We start from the raw sequence: 17,908 nt of genomic DNA, 5'->3' as shown, positions 1-17,908 counted from the left end.
TTTAAATGACAATTTTTTAAAACTTCCACCTTTAGCTTTCACCATATTTATTTGTGTACATATTAAAACATTAATTGTTCTGAGCTGTGTAAAAAAGTTATCAGGAATTGATTTCCCATTTTGGTTTTTATTGAAGGGGATGGTCAGGTCAAAGGGCGTTGCCATGATGCTGCGTTGTACCCTGAGACCATGGAGTATACAGGCAGTAGCTACATCGGGGACTATCTCAATGGCAGGTATGGAAGGAGCCGACTGAAATGTCAGCTTCTCGATGATCGAGGTGATGCCATGGCTTTGCTTTGGGGGTGGGAAGAGATCCATCATTTGCAGTCAGCAGCCTTGTTCTTCAGCACAAATTTCACCGCAGCCCGACCTACACCCGATATAAACAGAGGAAGAGAAATTGGTGGAGAAATTGAGCAGGAATAGCAGTATCCGTGGAGACAAAACAGGCTTGAAGTTTCGAGTCCAGCGATCCTTGTTCAGAACCTGTGGAGAGAGAACAGAGTGGTCACTGGACTCGAAACATTTACTCTTTCTTTCTTCACAGACCTGCTGAATTTCCCCAATTTTTGTTTCACGTTTCCAGAATCCGTCGTTCTTTGTTTCATTTATATTAAACAGGTGAAGTGCTGAATTTGCAGGTCTGGCAGTGTAAAACGGAAAGAACTGCGATGCAGTAAATCAGGAACAATAACAAGTTGCTGGAAAAGCTCAGAAGATCAGAGTTAACGTTTCGGGTCTGGTGAGCATTCCTCAGAACCCAGATTTGGCAATATTTTTGGAGAGCAAAACAGAGTTAATATTTCAAGTCCGGTTTGTCATAAACTCATAAAGACGTACAGCACAGAAACAGACCCTTTGGTTCAGTTCAACTAGATATCCTCAATTAATCTAGTACCATTTGCCAGCATTTGGCCTATATCCCTCTAAACCCTTCCTATTCATGTACCCGTCCAGATGTGTTTTAAATCTAATTGTACTAGTCTCTATCACTTCCTCTGGCGGCTCGTTCCATACAGGTCCTACCCTCTGCGTGAGAAACTGCCTCTTATGTCTGTTTTAATTCTTGCCCCTCTCACCTTAAACCTTTGCTCTCTACTTTTGTACTCCCCACCCTGTGGAAACGACCTTGTCTATTTGCCCTATCCATACCCTTCATGATTTATAAGGTCACCCCTCAGCCTCCACGCTCCAGGGAGAATAGCCCTAGCCTATTCAGCCTCACTCTATAGCTCTGGCCCTCCAAACCTGGCAACATCCTCGTAAATATTTTCTGAACCCTTTCAAGTATGTCTTCTTCAGAAGTTCTGAAACCAGATTAACACTTCAGCTGGAAAACAAAAACCTTCACCTGTTGTCTTTCCCCTTGAGTTGGATGCTCAGTGGCTTGCCCAGTCTTTCCAGGGTTTTCCATTTTTCTGGTGTCACCAAAAAAACACACTCACTTCTTGAGACAGAAGGTTATCAAAAGGTCCATAATTCCTCTGCAGTGACTTGAACACAAAAATGCTAGTCTGACCCTCGGTGCAGTGCAGGGATTGTGGGATTGTGCCATTGTCACAATGTTTTTTAATGTTTTTAAATGAGACATTAGACTGAGACTACATCATCCTGTGACACTGTTTATTCAAAGAGCAGTTTGTTATGTTTCACTTAGTATTGATCTCTCAATCAAAAACACCAAAATTGGTTTTTGGCCCTCACTATATTGCTTGGGAGCTTATTATGTTTAACTTGGTTGCTGCATTTCCTGTTGTACAATGGTTACTGTGATTTTTAAAACGTAGTTCATCAGCTGTGTAGCATTTTGGGACATCCCAAATCATTAAAGGTGTTATAATAATGAAGTTTTTCATTGCACCCTTATTTTCAGTTTTTCTGTTCATTTTCATAATCTAATAGGTTCTTGATATTTTTTACATTCCTAGCATAACAAACAACCTAGCAGTTATAGTATATTTTTAGAAGGCTTCTGATAAGTTCCTGCTCAGGTAGTTAGTAAATAAAGTTAGAGTGCACGGGATTGGGGGGATATACTCATATGAATTGAGGATTGGTTAATAGGCAAAAGCCAGACAGCAGGAATGAGTAGATAATTCTCAAGTTGGCAGCCTGTTACTGTTGGCTTACTGCGAGGATCAGTACTAGCCCCACTACTTTTCACAGTCTACATAAATAGTTGATAGGCGTGGGGTGTATTGTTACATTTTCAAATTTGCTGATGATGCCAAACTGAGTAGGAACATAAGTCATGAGGAGAGTGCAAGGACTTTTCAGAAGAATTGACAAGCTAAGTGACTGGGCCGGAAGATGGAATATAATGTAAATAAGTGTGAAGATATTCACTTTGATTTTTAAAAAAAAGCAGAATATTTATTAAATGGCAAGAGATTGCAAAAGCAATTATTTAAAGGGACCTGGTGTGCCTGTCTATCAATCACAAGAGCTGGCATTCAGATGCAGCAAACAATTGAGAAGGCACATGGCATGTTGGCATTCAATGTAAATGAAGATGCCTAAAGAGTCTGAATTCTCTAGAGTTTTGAAAGAATGAGGGGTGATCTCATTGAAACTTACAAAATTCTTACAGGGCGCATCAAGGTGAATAGAAATAGGATGTTTTCCCTGTCTCTGACTCCCTAACCTGTTCTTCCTCTCACCTATCCCCTCCTCCCACCTCAAGCCACACCTCCATTTCCTACCTATTAACCTCATCCCGCCCCCTTGATCTGTCCGTCCTCCCCGGACTGACTTATCCCCTCCCTACCTCCCCACCCATACTCTCCTCTCCACCTATCTTCTCCTCTATCCATCTTCAGTCCGCCTCCCCCTCTCTCCCTATTTATTTCAGACTACTCTCCCCATCCCCCTTTTCTGATGAAGGGTCTAGGCCCGAAACGTCAGCTTTTGTGCTCCTAAGATGCTGCTTGGCTTGCTGTGTTCTCCAGCTCCACACTTTGTTATCTCGGATTCTCCAGCATCTGCAGTTCCCATTATCTTGGAACAGATGCATCAACTAGCTAAAAACCAGCAGCAACTTCCAGTCGCAGTCAGACAGCTTCCATATGAAGGGGTTGCTGCTAGAGTTCCCCTCAGAAAGTGGAGGAGGACAGGAGGCCCAGAGTCTGTCATCATCAATGCTATTTCCTCCAGATGAATGAGACACATTGCCATTGGATATTGAACATGTCACTGAACCGTACCAACTGCTGAAGTAAGACCTGTTACCTGAAGGGGGACGTGGTCATCCTATCCCAGTTTGCTTATGGTGACAGCTGTGCAAAACTTTTATGCTGGCGTTTAATCTGGCTGCTTCCAAGGATCCACTTGGAGACCTCATAACTTTCAACCCATAAATATATCAGGGTTGTTTATAATGCAATTTGTGCCAGATTACACCACTTCATCTCATTTTCCTGCGACAATGTCAGTGCCACAGCCCGGGCAGAAGGCTTTGCCAACATAGCTGGCTTCCCCCAGCCGCAAGGACCTATAGATAGTACAGACATCACATTGAGAACACCATGTCATTATGCAACAGATTTCATCAACAGAACTGGGTTCCATTCTATCAATGTACAATTCATCTGTGATCATTTTTACCACATCATAGACATGTATGCAAGGTACTTTGTGAGCCATCACAAATTCCATTTCCTTGAGAACTCTCACATTCATGTTTGTTTCAATGGGTGATACTTTCCAAGAGGTTACTGAGGGACAAGGGCTATCCTCTGGAACTATAGCTAATGAGCCTTTTACGCAACACCTGTCTGAAGCTAAGTGTAGCCCATTCTTGGCCAGGGCCTCTGTTGATGAGGTTCACTGATGAGGCTCTCCTGTTTGGATTATTCTGGACGAGGAGTACTGCAGTGTGGTGAAGACATAGACTACCATAAAATCTGAGCATGCTGTGCTCTGCACAACTGGAGGAGGCAAAGAGGGGAATTGAAGGACATTAAAGAGCTTACACAGCAGCAGCAGTCTTACGAGGAGAAAAATGAGGACATTTTGCAACTGGAACATTACTATCAGCATGACAGAGCATGGCAGTTTTAGGCACAGCACTTAATTGACAATCGGTTCCAAAAGATGTGAGTTGGGCGCAGCGATCACTCGTTGACTGTGAATTGTATTTTTTCTCAAAAGGCAAACAGCCCCTATTTAGTCCAGAAGCAATGCAACATTTTTAAGATTTTTTTCTTCACTTTTGGTGTTGTTCAATAAAACCGAAAATTTTCAACCATTTCAAGTCTTTCAGCAAGTGATGGTCAAACATTAAACAATGAAAAAATGTCATGCTACATTGGGCATTAGGGAAAAATTAGCAATCCCTTAAAACAGCGTTCTAAGTTGTTATGGCACCATGGATGGGTAGACTCTATTGTTTCATTTTTCTAGCTACAGTTACAATCAGAGTCGATCATATGGTTGATGATGTAAAATGACAACATATTTATTCATGTGAACCTAAATTTGAATTAAAGTGTAACCTGCACTGCCTGTATACCCTCAGTAGGTTTTCTTTTTCATTCTCCTCCCAGGATATCCACTGTGAAGATCAACTCCTGCCTTGCAATGCTTATCCTTGTACAAGGTTGAACTTTAAATATGGTGTCACCTCCGGAAAGCCCGGAATGCTCCGGTTGTGTCGAGTAATTATGTCATTGCAGAATGTAAAATAACGTGAACATGGCACCATAGAGGCATGGTTTGTAACTACTGGGGTGTCATGCAGAAAATACCATGAGGAAAACATTAGCTAAAGTTGACACTAAGATGAAACTCCTAGAAATTAACCCTAAGCAATTTTTGGTAAAATTCAGCCCTGTAATTTCTTACTCCACACTCACATAAATAATATGCAAAGGTATTCTGCAACTTCAATTCAGCAACATAATTTGTCAATTTTTTGATCTGTTAGTTGTGTCAATTAGTTTAAATAATTTCTTTTTTTAACTTCTTGGGAGGTGGGCAACACTGGCGAGACCATCATTTAATGCCCAGCCCTAGTTGCCGTTGAGAGGTGGTGGTGAGCTGATTCTTGAACTGCTGCTTTTCATTTGGTGTTGGTAGACCCACAATGCTGTTAGGGAGGAAGCTCCAGGATTTTTGATTCAGCAACACTGATATAATGGTGATATTTTTCCAAGTCAGGATGGTGATGGCAGCTCAGTGGTTAGCACTGCTGCCTCATAGTGCCAAGAACCCGGGTTTGATTCCACCCCAGACGACTGTCTGTGTGGAGTTTGCAAATTCTCCCCATGTCTGTGGGTTTCCTCTGGGTGCTCTGGTTTCCTCCCACACTCCAAAGATGTGCAGGCTAGGTGGTTTGGCCATACTAAATCACCCATAGTGTCCAGGGATATTTAGGCTGGGGGTGATGGGTCTGGATAGGATGGTCTGAGGGTCAGTGTGGACTTGTTGGGCCAAAGGGCCTGTTTCCACACTGTAGGGATTCTATAATAAATTATTCAAAATGTTGCTTTGTCAAAACTCTTTGTAATTTTACAAATATAAAACTTAATTGCCCTAACCTATATAAGCATTCTCATTAAACTACTCATACCTAGTTTTAAAAAAATCCTCTCACAGGATTTAATCACAGAGCAATCTTTTCTCTTGACATTGGAGCTGAAGTCAATTTATTTCTTTACTTTTTTTTGTCCTAAGAATTTTGTCATAATTATCTGTACATAGCCACCTTTGTACCTAAGATGACATTGTAATATGGCAGCTGTAGACTTTTCACTGTAGTCATTTGAGTACATGTGACAATAAAGCCAATTCAATTCAATTCAAGTGTAAATTCATCAAGCAACTTGCTGTATATAGTATTTGTCTGATTTCTATTCCTGTATGAATGTAAGGCCTCTGTACAGTTACAACACCCCAGTTGAAAGCAAACGGCTAGTCCTGCTGTGCATAATTCAATATATATGTAATTACAATATCACTTCTCCATCCACTAGTTTGAAGTAAATGGCCTAAAGACTTTCCTAAACTGGTTAATGCCTTTTTGACATGTTGGATGGCATATGATTGTACTAAGTGTTGATATGCAAGTAATCTTTTGACGAATACATTCTAAACTTGCAAATGAATGCATAGTATGCTCATACTATTGCTGAAATATTGGCCCCAAATCAATGTTCTGCCAAGAATAATTTTATTTAAATTTAGAAGGTTTCATAGAACATATTCTGTAGACTTAAAACTCTGAAGTGTATAATTTTTAAAAAGAGAATTAAATTGAGTTGTCTTGAAGTCCTGTTTTCCAAGAGTAACTGAATTGTTGCTCATCCCACTACAACAAATAAGAGATCGTCTTGGTATATGGGTTACACCACAGCTGAGAATGAGATCAAAGGCTGGATCTTACCTTTTCTTTGGCTGAGGCTGAGTTGCATCGGGTCTTTTTGGAGGATACGTTGATGTGAGACCTAATGAGTTCTTTCACTGTATTTTACCAAACTGTCTCATTAATTATCCACCATGCTTACTGGCCCCATTCATTTCCAATTTCCACCTCAGCTTATGGCATGGTGTTTCCAGAACAACTCACCACTCAACAGATACCTGCTTGAAGACAGGCACCCTTTGCACCTGTGCCATCTTTGAAAGCCCTTGGTACAGCAAGACAAGCACTGTCTGAAACTGCCTTGCATGGTTCCTGATAGTTGTCCCAATATGGCAGGTAGGAAATGCACTTTGTGGGCAGGGTCCTGGAAGGTCCTGATGAATGGGATGGTGCTGATGTGGGATTTCCAGGACCATACACTTGAATGTACCAGTCTTCTCCAAGGTTGCTAAATTAATTTAACTGACTTGAGGAATGCCCAGCACTACAGGAAGAATATCAATGTCTTTCTCCACTCTGCAAAGTAAATGTCACCATCTACTCTCAAAATACCTCACGCTCAGTCTATCGTTGCTACAGTGTCCACCTCTAACCAATGCTCATGCTGTACCACTCTTACTAATTTCTGCCCATCTTCCTTCACTCAATCTCTCTCAAGAACCTCAACCACCAGGCAGGTCTGCATGACCTCTGCACTGCCAAATCACTCGGTTGGGATATCTCCCCACCTGCACCACAATAATAACACTGTCACTCACTTCCATCTCCATTAATATCTGTGTCTGCCTCATTCCATAATGAAAACAGAATAGGACAGAAAGACTCAAGATGTGTGATGTGCTGCCCATTATTCGGCTCCTCATCCAGCATGAGGAGAAGTTCGTGTCTCTGTCTGCCTTGGACAGGGGGAACCTGCCCTTGACATGCTGTGCTGGGCACCCCTGAACAAAGGCTGCCCCATTTGACTTGATTGAGGCCTGCTAATAACTGTGACAAGCTTCCTGACTTTGTGTTTGCACCAATTGACACAGCAAGACAGCAGTAATATCAGCCTGGTATCTCTGGTGAGAGGGTGAAATGCAAAAAGGCAAGGCAATGCAAGTTAGGGATGCTGTGATTATCCATGTCGGTTCAGAGTGAGTGAACCAGACATGTACCGTGAGGCCTCCTAGAGGTTGAAGGAAGTTGGATGCCAATATCTGTGGCATGTGAAGCATGTGTCCTGTACCTGTGAAGAATCGCCTGGTGCTCTGTTTCTAATGTCAAGGTCGTTTGGAGCAATCAACAAGCTAAGTTGGCCAGGATCTCACTCTCTTTCTTTTGACAAGTTTTCCTAACATTAAGCTTCTTTGGTAAATTTGGTAAAATGGAAAGTTGAATATTAACTTGGTAAGCTGAGCTGTTACCAAGGTGCATAAAAGCAATAATCACTACAGGTAATTCGCTGCTGCCAAGTGAGAATCTCACCACTTGTTAAAAGCATAATGGATAGTGCAAGTTACTCCCACCATTGAAATGGGCTTCACTGCACTTGCTGCCAAGTTCTTCCACACATGTTGCCATAATCCATGTTGCTTAGACCCCTATAAGATTACATCACCAGCATAAAACATTTGAGAAAATAAATAGAAAGAACTGCGGATGCTGTAAATCAGGAACAAAAACAGAAGTTACTGGAAAAGCTCAGCAGGTCTGGCAGCATCTGTGAAGAAAAAATCAGAGTTAATGTTTTGGGTCCAGTGACCCTTCCTCCAAACTGGGGATGGGTTACCGAACCTGAAACGTTAACTCTGATTATTTTCTTCACGTTTAGCATTTTCAGTTCGCATTAAATCATAAACCGCAAACATAAATCAATTTATATAGTCACTTAGAGGTTGGTACAGACCTGAACACATCCACAATGTTTTTATGAATATTTCTTCACATTTTCAAATTAATTGGTACAATTGAAGTTTGTGTCTTGTTTGATGATGCTGGCAGTCGTTAACAATTGAGGTCACACAAATTAAAAATGATTGATGCAGTACCAATTTTCTGCCAATAGGGGCCTGAAATTCCGACTAATGAAAAACGGGAAAGAATGCTTGTTTTTGGCCAAGGTTAATGGTTCACAATGTACAACGTGTGGAGCTTTGAAGTGTGTTTTTTCAGATTACAGTTTTGTTGGCAGTTTGTTAATCACCAAGAGTAACAAATGTGTTTTGATGTTTTGATAAAGAATGTCATTAGCTTTATTTAAAAGTTCTCTTTGTAAATTACTATTTCTCAATTGCACCAGAGACATCTACTGATGAATACTAAGCCTGCACCAAACTTTCATCGCTGTACAAAATTAGGGACATTAACAAACCTTGTGTCATGCTTGTGAACCTTTCAACCCTTTTTGTTTCTTTACTATATTTATAATTTGGCAAATATCAGCAACACCAAATGATTATTTGAACCTGAGACTGGCCTTCCTGGGTGGATCCAAAACCTGCTTTTCTATAGTATCTCAAAGGCCCTCCTTCTTGAGGGATAGACTCAGTTGTATGTGGAATCAATTTCCAATTTTCTTCAAAGAGTTTCCTGGCAAATGACCACAATTCTACAAACAGAAAGTATTGTGAATGCTAGGAATGTAGTCTAAGAAAAAAAAGTAATAAAAATATTCAGGTCAAGGCAGTATTTAACATTTCAGCTCAATGTCCTCTCATCAGAACTGTGAAATGTTAGAGATGTAATAGATTTTAAGTAAATGAAGGGGGAGGAGTGACTAAATAGACTAAGGGGAAGATCTATGTTAGGGTGGATGTCAGAGAGATTAAATGATAAAAGTGTTGGTAGTGCATGGCCGAAATGAGTGATAACAGGATAAATCTTTTTTGTTTACATATTTCATTATCACTTCTATTGACAATTGATTCAATTTGAAAGATCTAAGACAAATCATGTTACTCTAAAAGGATACTCTATTATCCAGTCTAATTCATTATTGCTACAACAACGGATGGCCAACCAATAATTATGCAACTTTCCAAAGAAGTCATATTACATGCAGAACGATAACTCTCTTTTCATCTCCACAGATTCTGCCAGATCTGTGAGTTTCTCCAGCACTTTCAGTTTTTCTTTCAGATCTCTAGCCTCTGTGGTGTTTCGCTTTCGCTTTGGCTTTCTTTTCTCTGCATCTTACCTTAATCTCAATTTTCTCAGGATGGAGGGCAAAGGGGTGTATACCCTGCCAACAGAAACAAGATATGAGGGAGGAATGAAAGATGGCATGTTTCATGGCTATGGAATCCTTTACTTTCCAAGTGGAAGCAAATATGTCGCCACCTGGGACAGAGGTGCCGTAATACAGGTTTGACTTGAATATTTTTGAACGTTACCAGAATTTTGCTATTTTTGCTGTTAGGAGTGAAATCATAAATTAATTTACAAATATTTGAATATTTATTACTCATAAAAATAGCATCTTTGCACATTAACTAAGCTTACATGCCATCACTCTTTCTGAAAGCTGTGGTGTCACGCTTATAACCTGTAGTTGAGTCAATACAGTGTGGAGTTGGAGGAACACAGCATGTCAGGCAGCATCAGAGGAGCAGGAAAGTTGACGTTTCGGGTTTACACCCTTGACATTTCCTGATTAACTACCCTTGCCCCTTAGGGTAACTATATATTTGCAGATGGATTAGAATATGAAGAAGACGACTGGACGTATTGTGATCACTACGACAGACGCTTTTACACTGAAATATGTCATGGATTGAAACCAGCAGGTGTGTTTTCAGAGTCTTTGGATTTTTCACAAAGAAAAGAGTAAACAATAAGTATGTTTGTGGATAAGATGTTACTGTATAAGAGTTTAGTTCTTGATGTATGACCAGAATTACTGTTATTCTATATTATAATGATATAGCTTTTATCTTTTCAGTGCATCATGTCATTTCACAGTCAGGATTTTCAAGGACATTCAGAATGTCAACTCAAATAAAAACTGTTGTAGGGTTTATTTAGCGTGGGAAATAAATTAAAATCCACTCAAGCTTCGCTCCCATATTTTATAGCGTACCAGTGTAAAATTTACATGCATTAATGCTGAATCCACTGGTGTACACCCATATCCTATACATAAGACTTGCATATTTAGTGGATGTTGTTGTAAGCTTTTGATATTTCTGCATTTGGCCAAGGTCGATCTCAACTCACAAATCTGGATCCACCTAGGACAATTCCAGAAGGACATTATGATTGTGGTGATGGCTTTTATAATCCATTAACCAGAGTAATCACCGGTTACGATGGTGAATTTCTTCGTAATGCTGGTAAGTTTGTTAAATTTCACCAGTGTACTCTGAAGATTTGAATTATGAACTGGTAGTTTGATCCTCTTCACAGTGAAATTCAAGTTATCTTTAATTTTTAATATTTGTTAACACTGAAATTTAACAGTTATCCTTTAATTCTCCATAATTATGTTTTTCTCTCTCTGTCTGCTGATGCTGCCTGCCTAAGCTGCGTATTTTCAGAATTTTCTGTTTTCATTTCTAATTTCCAGTGTCTCCTTTTCTTTTGTGCTAATCTTTAATCTATTATTTGACAAGCATCAGTCATGTAACTCCCCATGCTATTTCTATGTTTCTTCACTCAGAGAGTGGTGACCCTGTGGAATTCTCTGTCACAGAAAACTGTTTAGGTCAAAACATTGAATGTTTTCAAGAAGGGCATACGTATAATTCTTAGAGCTAAAAGGATAAAAGGGTATTTGACCAAAGTAGGAATAGTGTACCATGCTGGAAGATCAATCATTCTGCAGAGCAGAGTGGAAGGGTTGAACAGTCTACACCTGTTCCTATTTTCTATGTTTCAATGCATAGGCACTTTTATGTCTCCGTGTTTCTTGCAGTAACAATTAACATTGAACAATGTGCCAGAATACTTCAAGTTTGGTGCCATTTTGGCTGTTTGACATGAAATAATGCCGAAGTATATTGAAAATGTTAGCGTTTATGTAATAATCCTCTGAATTAAAATAATTTCATTTGTCTAATGAATACCATTGCTTATGTGGAGAATTAAAAAAAACTTACTGTGAGTTCAGTTGGAATTTACAATCTATGTACTTCAAGAATGAATATTTTTTGGAAATAATAAGATGCATGCCTTTTCTGCTGTGATATTTCTGACTGTTCATGAACAGAAGTATCTGCTGCTGCTTCATAGATAATTCTACTTTATCTGCACAAAAATTGATTTCATGTATATCAAACTGCCTTGAGTTTATTCTCATATTATAAAAGTCAAGCCGATTATGACGGGTGTGTTACAAAAGATATATGCCAACAGCCTTCCTTCAAGAGAAAAAAAAACAATTGGGAAGCAGTTGGTATCCAATATGCAGAGGAACTGGGTTCCCTTGAGATAGATAGTGTGGGCCAGAAGGCCAGGGCTGTAGAGGAAGAGTAAATGAACAGCTGCAGACGGGAGGAACTGAGGAAGAAGGCTGGGATAAAAGGGACATATCAAGAGCTACTTTTGTGTAGACATTGCAGGAAGGGACAGGAAACACCAAGGCTTCTGGCCAGGACTTGAAGCTAGCAAAAGCAGATGGTAGGAAACATTCAGGAAGCTCTATACTCGACTCCAAAGACCAGACAGGTTAGCAAAAAGTGCTGCTGTCTCTCTCTTAGGTCTGGGAGTGGTTTTAAAGGATGCACAGGTTCCTCGGCCTTTAACCCACATGCTTGAAAGTTCTCTGTAGAGACTGATGTTTTGTTCGCTGATAAACAGGGTGTAAAACAGTCCCTCCTTTGGCAGTCCTATGTTTAATTTGTTCTTGACAAGGCAAGAGTGGAGTTTTCTGAAATTTAGCAACCTCATCAAAATGGAGGTTTTTTTTGCATTTATTTCAAATGTAGGATATTAATTCAAGAATGAGTCTACCTTTAAGTATAATTGAAAGTCTGAGGAATATTCCCATCCTAAGTTTTACAGTTAATCGAAATACATGTTCTGGAATAAACATATTAACCCAGAATTTTCTGAACAAGTATGATGACATGTGAATGATGTGTTCTATTAGGAATGTGCAAATTGACTGGGAACTTACATCCCTCCCTCATTATAAGTTGCAAAATGTGACAAATAGCTAGACAATTTGCCTTGCTGTATATTTAATTTCAAAAGTCATCATCTTGCTTTTAAACTCCATGTAGGCTTCATGGATCTGTTGCATTTGTACTTTAAAATTGCAATGGAAGGTGAAGATTACTAATTAATAGCATAAGTACCTTTGTCACAACCTGATGATTGGCTGGCAAACAATCAACCTCTAATGCTCAGAAAGTGAGCAGTATGAAATGTGCAATCTCATTCCGTCAATCAGTGAATTGTTCTTTTTTTTTTCGTTTTGCTTTTGTTTTCTATCCCATAATCCAACTTTTGTTCCCCTGTCTTACTTTCTTTGAGAATGATTTATCATGAACTCGTTCACTTTGATTCACCATCCTTTTCAGATTATCCTATCAATCTTAAATCGCATTGGTTAAAGAGATACACTGTTGATTCCATCTTTTATCGTTCAAAACATCCTGTTAACCCTGACATATAGTTATCAGCTTGTATGTACTTCCAACAACCTGACAATCAAATCTGAATGTGTAGGAACAAGCCTAGCTAATAGGGATTGTTGTGAGAAGCTTAATTCTAGAAAACTCTGGGTCATTATCCACAAATAAATTCATAGTACCTGTAAATTCTTGTTAAAATACTGGAAGTTCCTAAAAGCTTTATGTGGCAAATAGACTAGCACTCAAAAGCCATTCTGAGTGTTTGACATCATGTAGAGGAGTTTATATGTCAAAATGTCAAAGGTAATCCCAGACTTGCAGGAGTAAGTAATGTGTTCCTTAAACATTTTTCACTTGATCGTTTGTCTCTGCATTGCTGTTGCTCACAAAGTATTTTCTGAATGACCAGATGATAACCATAAGACTATAAGTTATAGTAGCAGAATTAAGCCATTTGGCCCATCAAGTCTTCTCCGCTATTCAATCATCGCTGATACGTTTCACAACCTCACTCTCTAGCCTTGTCTCCAGAACTCTTGATTCCCTTGCTAATCAAGAACCTATTTATTGAAGATAGCAAGAATTTCAGATACTGGAATCAGGCAACTCAGTGTGGAGCTGTAGGAACGTGGCAGATAGGCAGCATCAGAGGACTGTCCTGCTGCTCTGATGTTGCCTGACATGTTGTGTTCCTCAAGAATGTATTTATCTCTGTCTTAAGTAGACCCAATGACTTGGCCTCCACAGCCCTCTGTAGCAATCAGTTCCACAGATTTGCCACCCTCTGACAGAAGAAATTCATCCTCATCACCCCTGGTTTCTGCTAATGCTAATGTTAAATGGTAATAACAGGCACCATTCAAATGCAATCGAATGTATCAGTTTTCCACTTATTTCCCTATGAAACTCTCAGTACAAATCAGTGTCCAGACAAAATTTAGTGGTCTAAAATTATGAAACTCAAACTGTGGAACTTCATATTATAGACTGAAGTAAATTGCTCAAAGTACCAGGCCACCTTAGCAACATACCTTTTTTTTGTTCCAGGAAAGATCCATTTTTGTAATGGTCTAGTTTTTGATCTTTGTTATGTCTTTGCCCTTTAACATTACTTGTTTTGTGCACCAGATACCTGTTTTCTCTAAATGTATCGAGCAATTACAACTACATCTGAGCACATAAATTACAAATTGGAGGGGAGTCCAGTATTGATTCTTGAGAAAATTCAGATGTCACGGTGCAAGAGTGAAAATTCAGATGTCACGGTGCAAGAGTAGAAATTCAGACCTGCTAGCAAAAGTTGTATCATAATCTAATACATAGCACTAAACACTGAAAACATACTATATTTTGCAATAGATATGAATCACTCTTTTACCATACTGATAATATTAGAGAGAAGGTAGACATAAATGTAAAGGGGCAATGTCATTTTACACTCCTAATTGTTCACCACTAAAACTAAGTAAAAACTTAATCATTAAAATTAGAAAGTAAATCTTTAAATTCTAATATTGGCATATAGTACAATAATGTTTTCTGCCACTTGTTAAATCATAAGATGATTTGAACAGAATCTTATTGGAAAGTAAAAGCCTGTTTTATGCTAATCCTACTGAAGTGTTTTAGGAGAAGAACAATATGTTATGAACAATGTGCTCTGTAATATTAAATTTCACTTCTTTAAAGATGAAATCATACAAAATGATTATATTCAAAGTCTTGCTGTATCAGAGAATATATATTTGACACATTACCCAAATGATTGGAAAATAAATTAAAATATTGAATATTGTATTCCTTGACAAAAATAAAACAGTAAGATTGAAATTCTGCCAATGATCAAATATCAGCCAAATAACAATTTTCAGTTGATTATAGAGTTGTGTTATGTTGAAAGGAGAAAATGTAGCTGCAGTCTCAAAGAGTAAATTATATAAAAGGTGAGAATATGCAGGCAATTGTATTTAAGCTTTAATTACCAAATGCAAACAATTGCAGTTAAGCTAAATGTTAATTATAGTTAGCTGGTAGCTGGTATGAATGAAACCACAAGGATTAATTGTGCTTTAAAAAGTGATAAAATCTGTTTCTTGAGTTTGACCCAGTGTCACAGGACGAGGGAGAATAAGAGAAAGTAGTTAGTTTCCAAGCAGCTGGCAGGAATCAGCCTGGGCATCTGGGATTTAATTTGGTGGCCACACAGCCAGGTAGGGTGTGAAAAGGCTAGTCAAGTGGCTGTTAAGGCCATCGTCACCAATTATGAACAATCAGGGAAGGATTTAAGCCTTGTTCATGACAATAGGCGAGTTCATCTTGTTTCATGGGTTACCACTGAAGAGGTTGCAGCTGCACTGATTCAAATTAGCCATAAAATCCGCTGCAATTATCCTACAGGGTTCTGTTGAAGCTGGAATATGTTTATCATCCACTATTATAAGACAGAACATGGCCACCCCGAGCAGAATAGTGTATCCAACAAAAACTGCAAGTTAGCAGATGTAATTGATGGTAACAAGGAGGCGGTGGTCTGACATGATGCCCATCATAAGTCATAAAATAACAAAGAGTGCATTATTGGAACCTTCCCTGATTGTGCATGCAAAAAATACAAATGTTTGGGTCTGAGCGATTGAGTCAATTTAAATGTAATTGCAGCTTGCTGCAGTCTGAACTTTACTGGCAAAGTTCCATTTTCATCTGACAAATTACAAGGAAATGTCTGTCTGTACTTTCAGATGATGATGAGCACGAATGGATAGTCCGAACCTGTCGGAAGGGTTGGGATCAGATAACGGGATACCGGCCTGAACTCCACCAGCAACTGCTACCCAAATACCCTTCATGATTGGAGTTGAACATATGGTACCCATGATAATGCCTCACTGTATCCTCATTCCTTTGGTGTTATACAACTAAAACTAAAGTTGCTTACGTCAAATGCTTTTCACACGCTACCATTTATTTTAAATGATAAATTCATTCAACAATTTGCTTTATAAAAGTATGTTTCATTTCATTGGAGACTCTAATAAAATATTAACTGCAGTCTTTCCTGAGTATTTGTGTTTATCATAAATTTCATAAAATTTCAATTTAACATTTTTTCTTTCTGATAATTATGAAACACAGTTTTGATTTGATATATTCAAGAAGTAAATTGAACAGTGTTTATGCTGATATGTATATGGGTGCACTTGAATATTTGTTATATAAATCTGTTCTGCTAAAGTTGTAGTTGATCCCTAATCTAGTTAGCCTAACGTGGATTATCACTACTGTACTGATTTACAGGATTATCAACTTAAGGCAAATTCAAACCCCAGTTGAGATTCTCTGAGATTCATGATTATTGACTGTAACTTTGGTTTACATTGTTTTCTTTGAATGCTGTTAATGTTTTCCTGGCAATACTTGAGGATAGCCCATCCATTTTATATATATGATTGTGAGGTGGAAATATTGTGCTTTAGGGGTCACGTACGCCTACACTACTGTGGGCCAGTAAGAAGTAATTAAATGTAATTGTGGTGGAATTGAAATGACATATTACTTTGTAAAAATGGAAGTTCTAACCTCTGTATAAAGAGGATATATTTATAGTTTGCTATATTTGCTCAACTGATTAATTAATCAATTTTAATTAACATATCACCTTTGGCAAATCAAAAATGATCATCTTTCACGACTGTTTATTGGGTACGTGAGCTTTTTCTCAGTCATGTGTTCCAATACAAGGCTTTTTCAAACTACTTGTCCAAGAAACATAATAATTTGTATTACATCCTTTATCAGTCCTGAATTTAGTAGATGAGTGCAGCTGTGGTAAATTATTTATACGATAAACCTGTTACTGCTTTATGTCTGTCACAAAATTGGAAGGAGATTCATAAGTTGATTCCGAGGGCAGGAAGTTAACTCTAGTTCACTTCAATTTGGAAATAAAAATAATAAATGTTTCTAATGCACTGGTGTCAGTACAGGATTGTAGTATCTCATTCTGTGGTTGGGCAGGGGGTGAAAATCAGCCACATCCTATGCTGTACTGGCCAACCGTGTATGGAACTGTAGCAGAGGACCTGATCCCAGAGAATCATGCATAGGGACTGACAGTAGAACAGTGCAATCTCGTGTACCAGGATGAGCAGAATTGTTCCTCTTGAACCTGAGAAAATGAAAGGGAAAAAGATTCAACCGCTTTAAAGACTACTGATTGGGCTTTTTCATGTCAAACAGCACGGAGTGGAACAAGTGTGGTGCTGGCCTTCCCACTGATCTGCCCACACGATATTGGGATCTGAGAATGAGCCTGGAAGACCCACTTAATTTTTTAAAAAGTGTTGGACAATCATTTTATATTTCAGTGTGAATGTCAGTAGACAATATGCCTCTGTGAGCTGGAATAGCACTCTTGGAATACAACTGGCCACAGGGCCTTTGAGCTTTGGGAGGCAGTTGCAGAAAGGAGGAAAATTCACCAAGTTTCTTGCTGACCATTGACCACTTCTAGAAAACCTGCGTGTGTTTTCATAATGTGTAACCACAGTACTTGGAAAAGTACGAGGTCTACCACAGCTGCAGTCTAATCACTATGCAGGCTAACACATGGAAAATGTCCAAATTAGCAAGGTGTCAGAAGCGACATTAAACTTCTAGTTTAAATCCACAGTAATTCATAACTTGGAATTTCAATGTCTTTTCCTGCTCCCCATAAGAATGAAACTTCATACATTAGAAAGGGTTTCTTGTAAAAAATTTAGTGCTGAGACAAATGTGAACATCTAGGGACTACGCAACAAGTTTCATCCACGAGTTGTGTCTCAAAAATACAGAGAAAAGTTATTGATCTAAGACAGTTACGCTCCTGAAACTCTTCATGGTTTTATGTAAAAGGAAACATTTTCAGGGAAATGAGTCATTGTAAATCTTGACAATAAAGCAGTTTTCATTAGGACCAATAACATTTATCAAAATGGTGGTAAGGAAC

At 38.7% G+C, this 17,908-nt stretch overlaps 1 protein-coding gene across 1 annotated transcript; it reads left to right on the top strand.

The window, feature by feature from the left end:
- The first annotated feature begins 132 nt into the window (after positions 1-132).
- morn5 (MORN repeat containing 5) lies at positions 133-16,593 on the top strand. Its single transcript, XM_048559104.1, has 5 exons — positions 133-236; positions 9,563-9,710; positions 10,020-10,131; positions 10,546-10,677; positions 15,660-16,593. Exons 1-5 carry the CDS (start codon positions 190-192, stop codon positions 15,767-15,769), a joined length of 549 nt encoding a protein of 182 aa, XP_048415061.1. The 5' UTR covers positions 133-189; the 3' UTR covers positions 15,770-16,593.
- The last annotated feature ends 1,315 nt before the right edge of the window (positions 16,594-17,908 follow it).

The sequence above is a fragment of the Stegostoma tigrinum genome, chromosome 29 (genome assembly GCF_030684315.1).
Source record: "Stegostoma tigrinum isolate sSteTig4 chromosome 29, sSteTig4.hap1, whole genome shotgun sequence".
NCBI classification, from domain to species: domain Eukaryota; kingdom Metazoa; phylum Chordata; class Chondrichthyes; order Orectolobiformes; family Stegostomatidae; genus Stegostoma; species Stegostoma tigrinum.
The sequence above is the reverse complement of the archived record's forward strand: the minus strand, read 5'-3'. Positions and strand labels throughout refer to the sequence as shown.

What these genes read in the sequence shown, in the direction of transcription:
- morn5 (XM_048559104.1), top strand. Translation starts at nt 190, where the DNA reads ATGGAGTATACAGGCAGTAGCTACATCGGGGACTATCTCAATGGCAG. An exon ending in GGGGACTATCTCAATGGCAG is followed by an intron (nt 237 to 9,562) that starts GTATGGAAGGAG and finishes CAATTTTCTCAG; the next exon opens with GATGGAGGGCAAAGGGGTGT. An exon ending in ACAGAGGTGCCGTAATACAG is followed by an intron (nt 9,711 to 10,019) that starts GTTTGACTTGAA and finishes CTTGCCCCTTAG; the next exon opens with GGTAACTATATATTTGCAGA.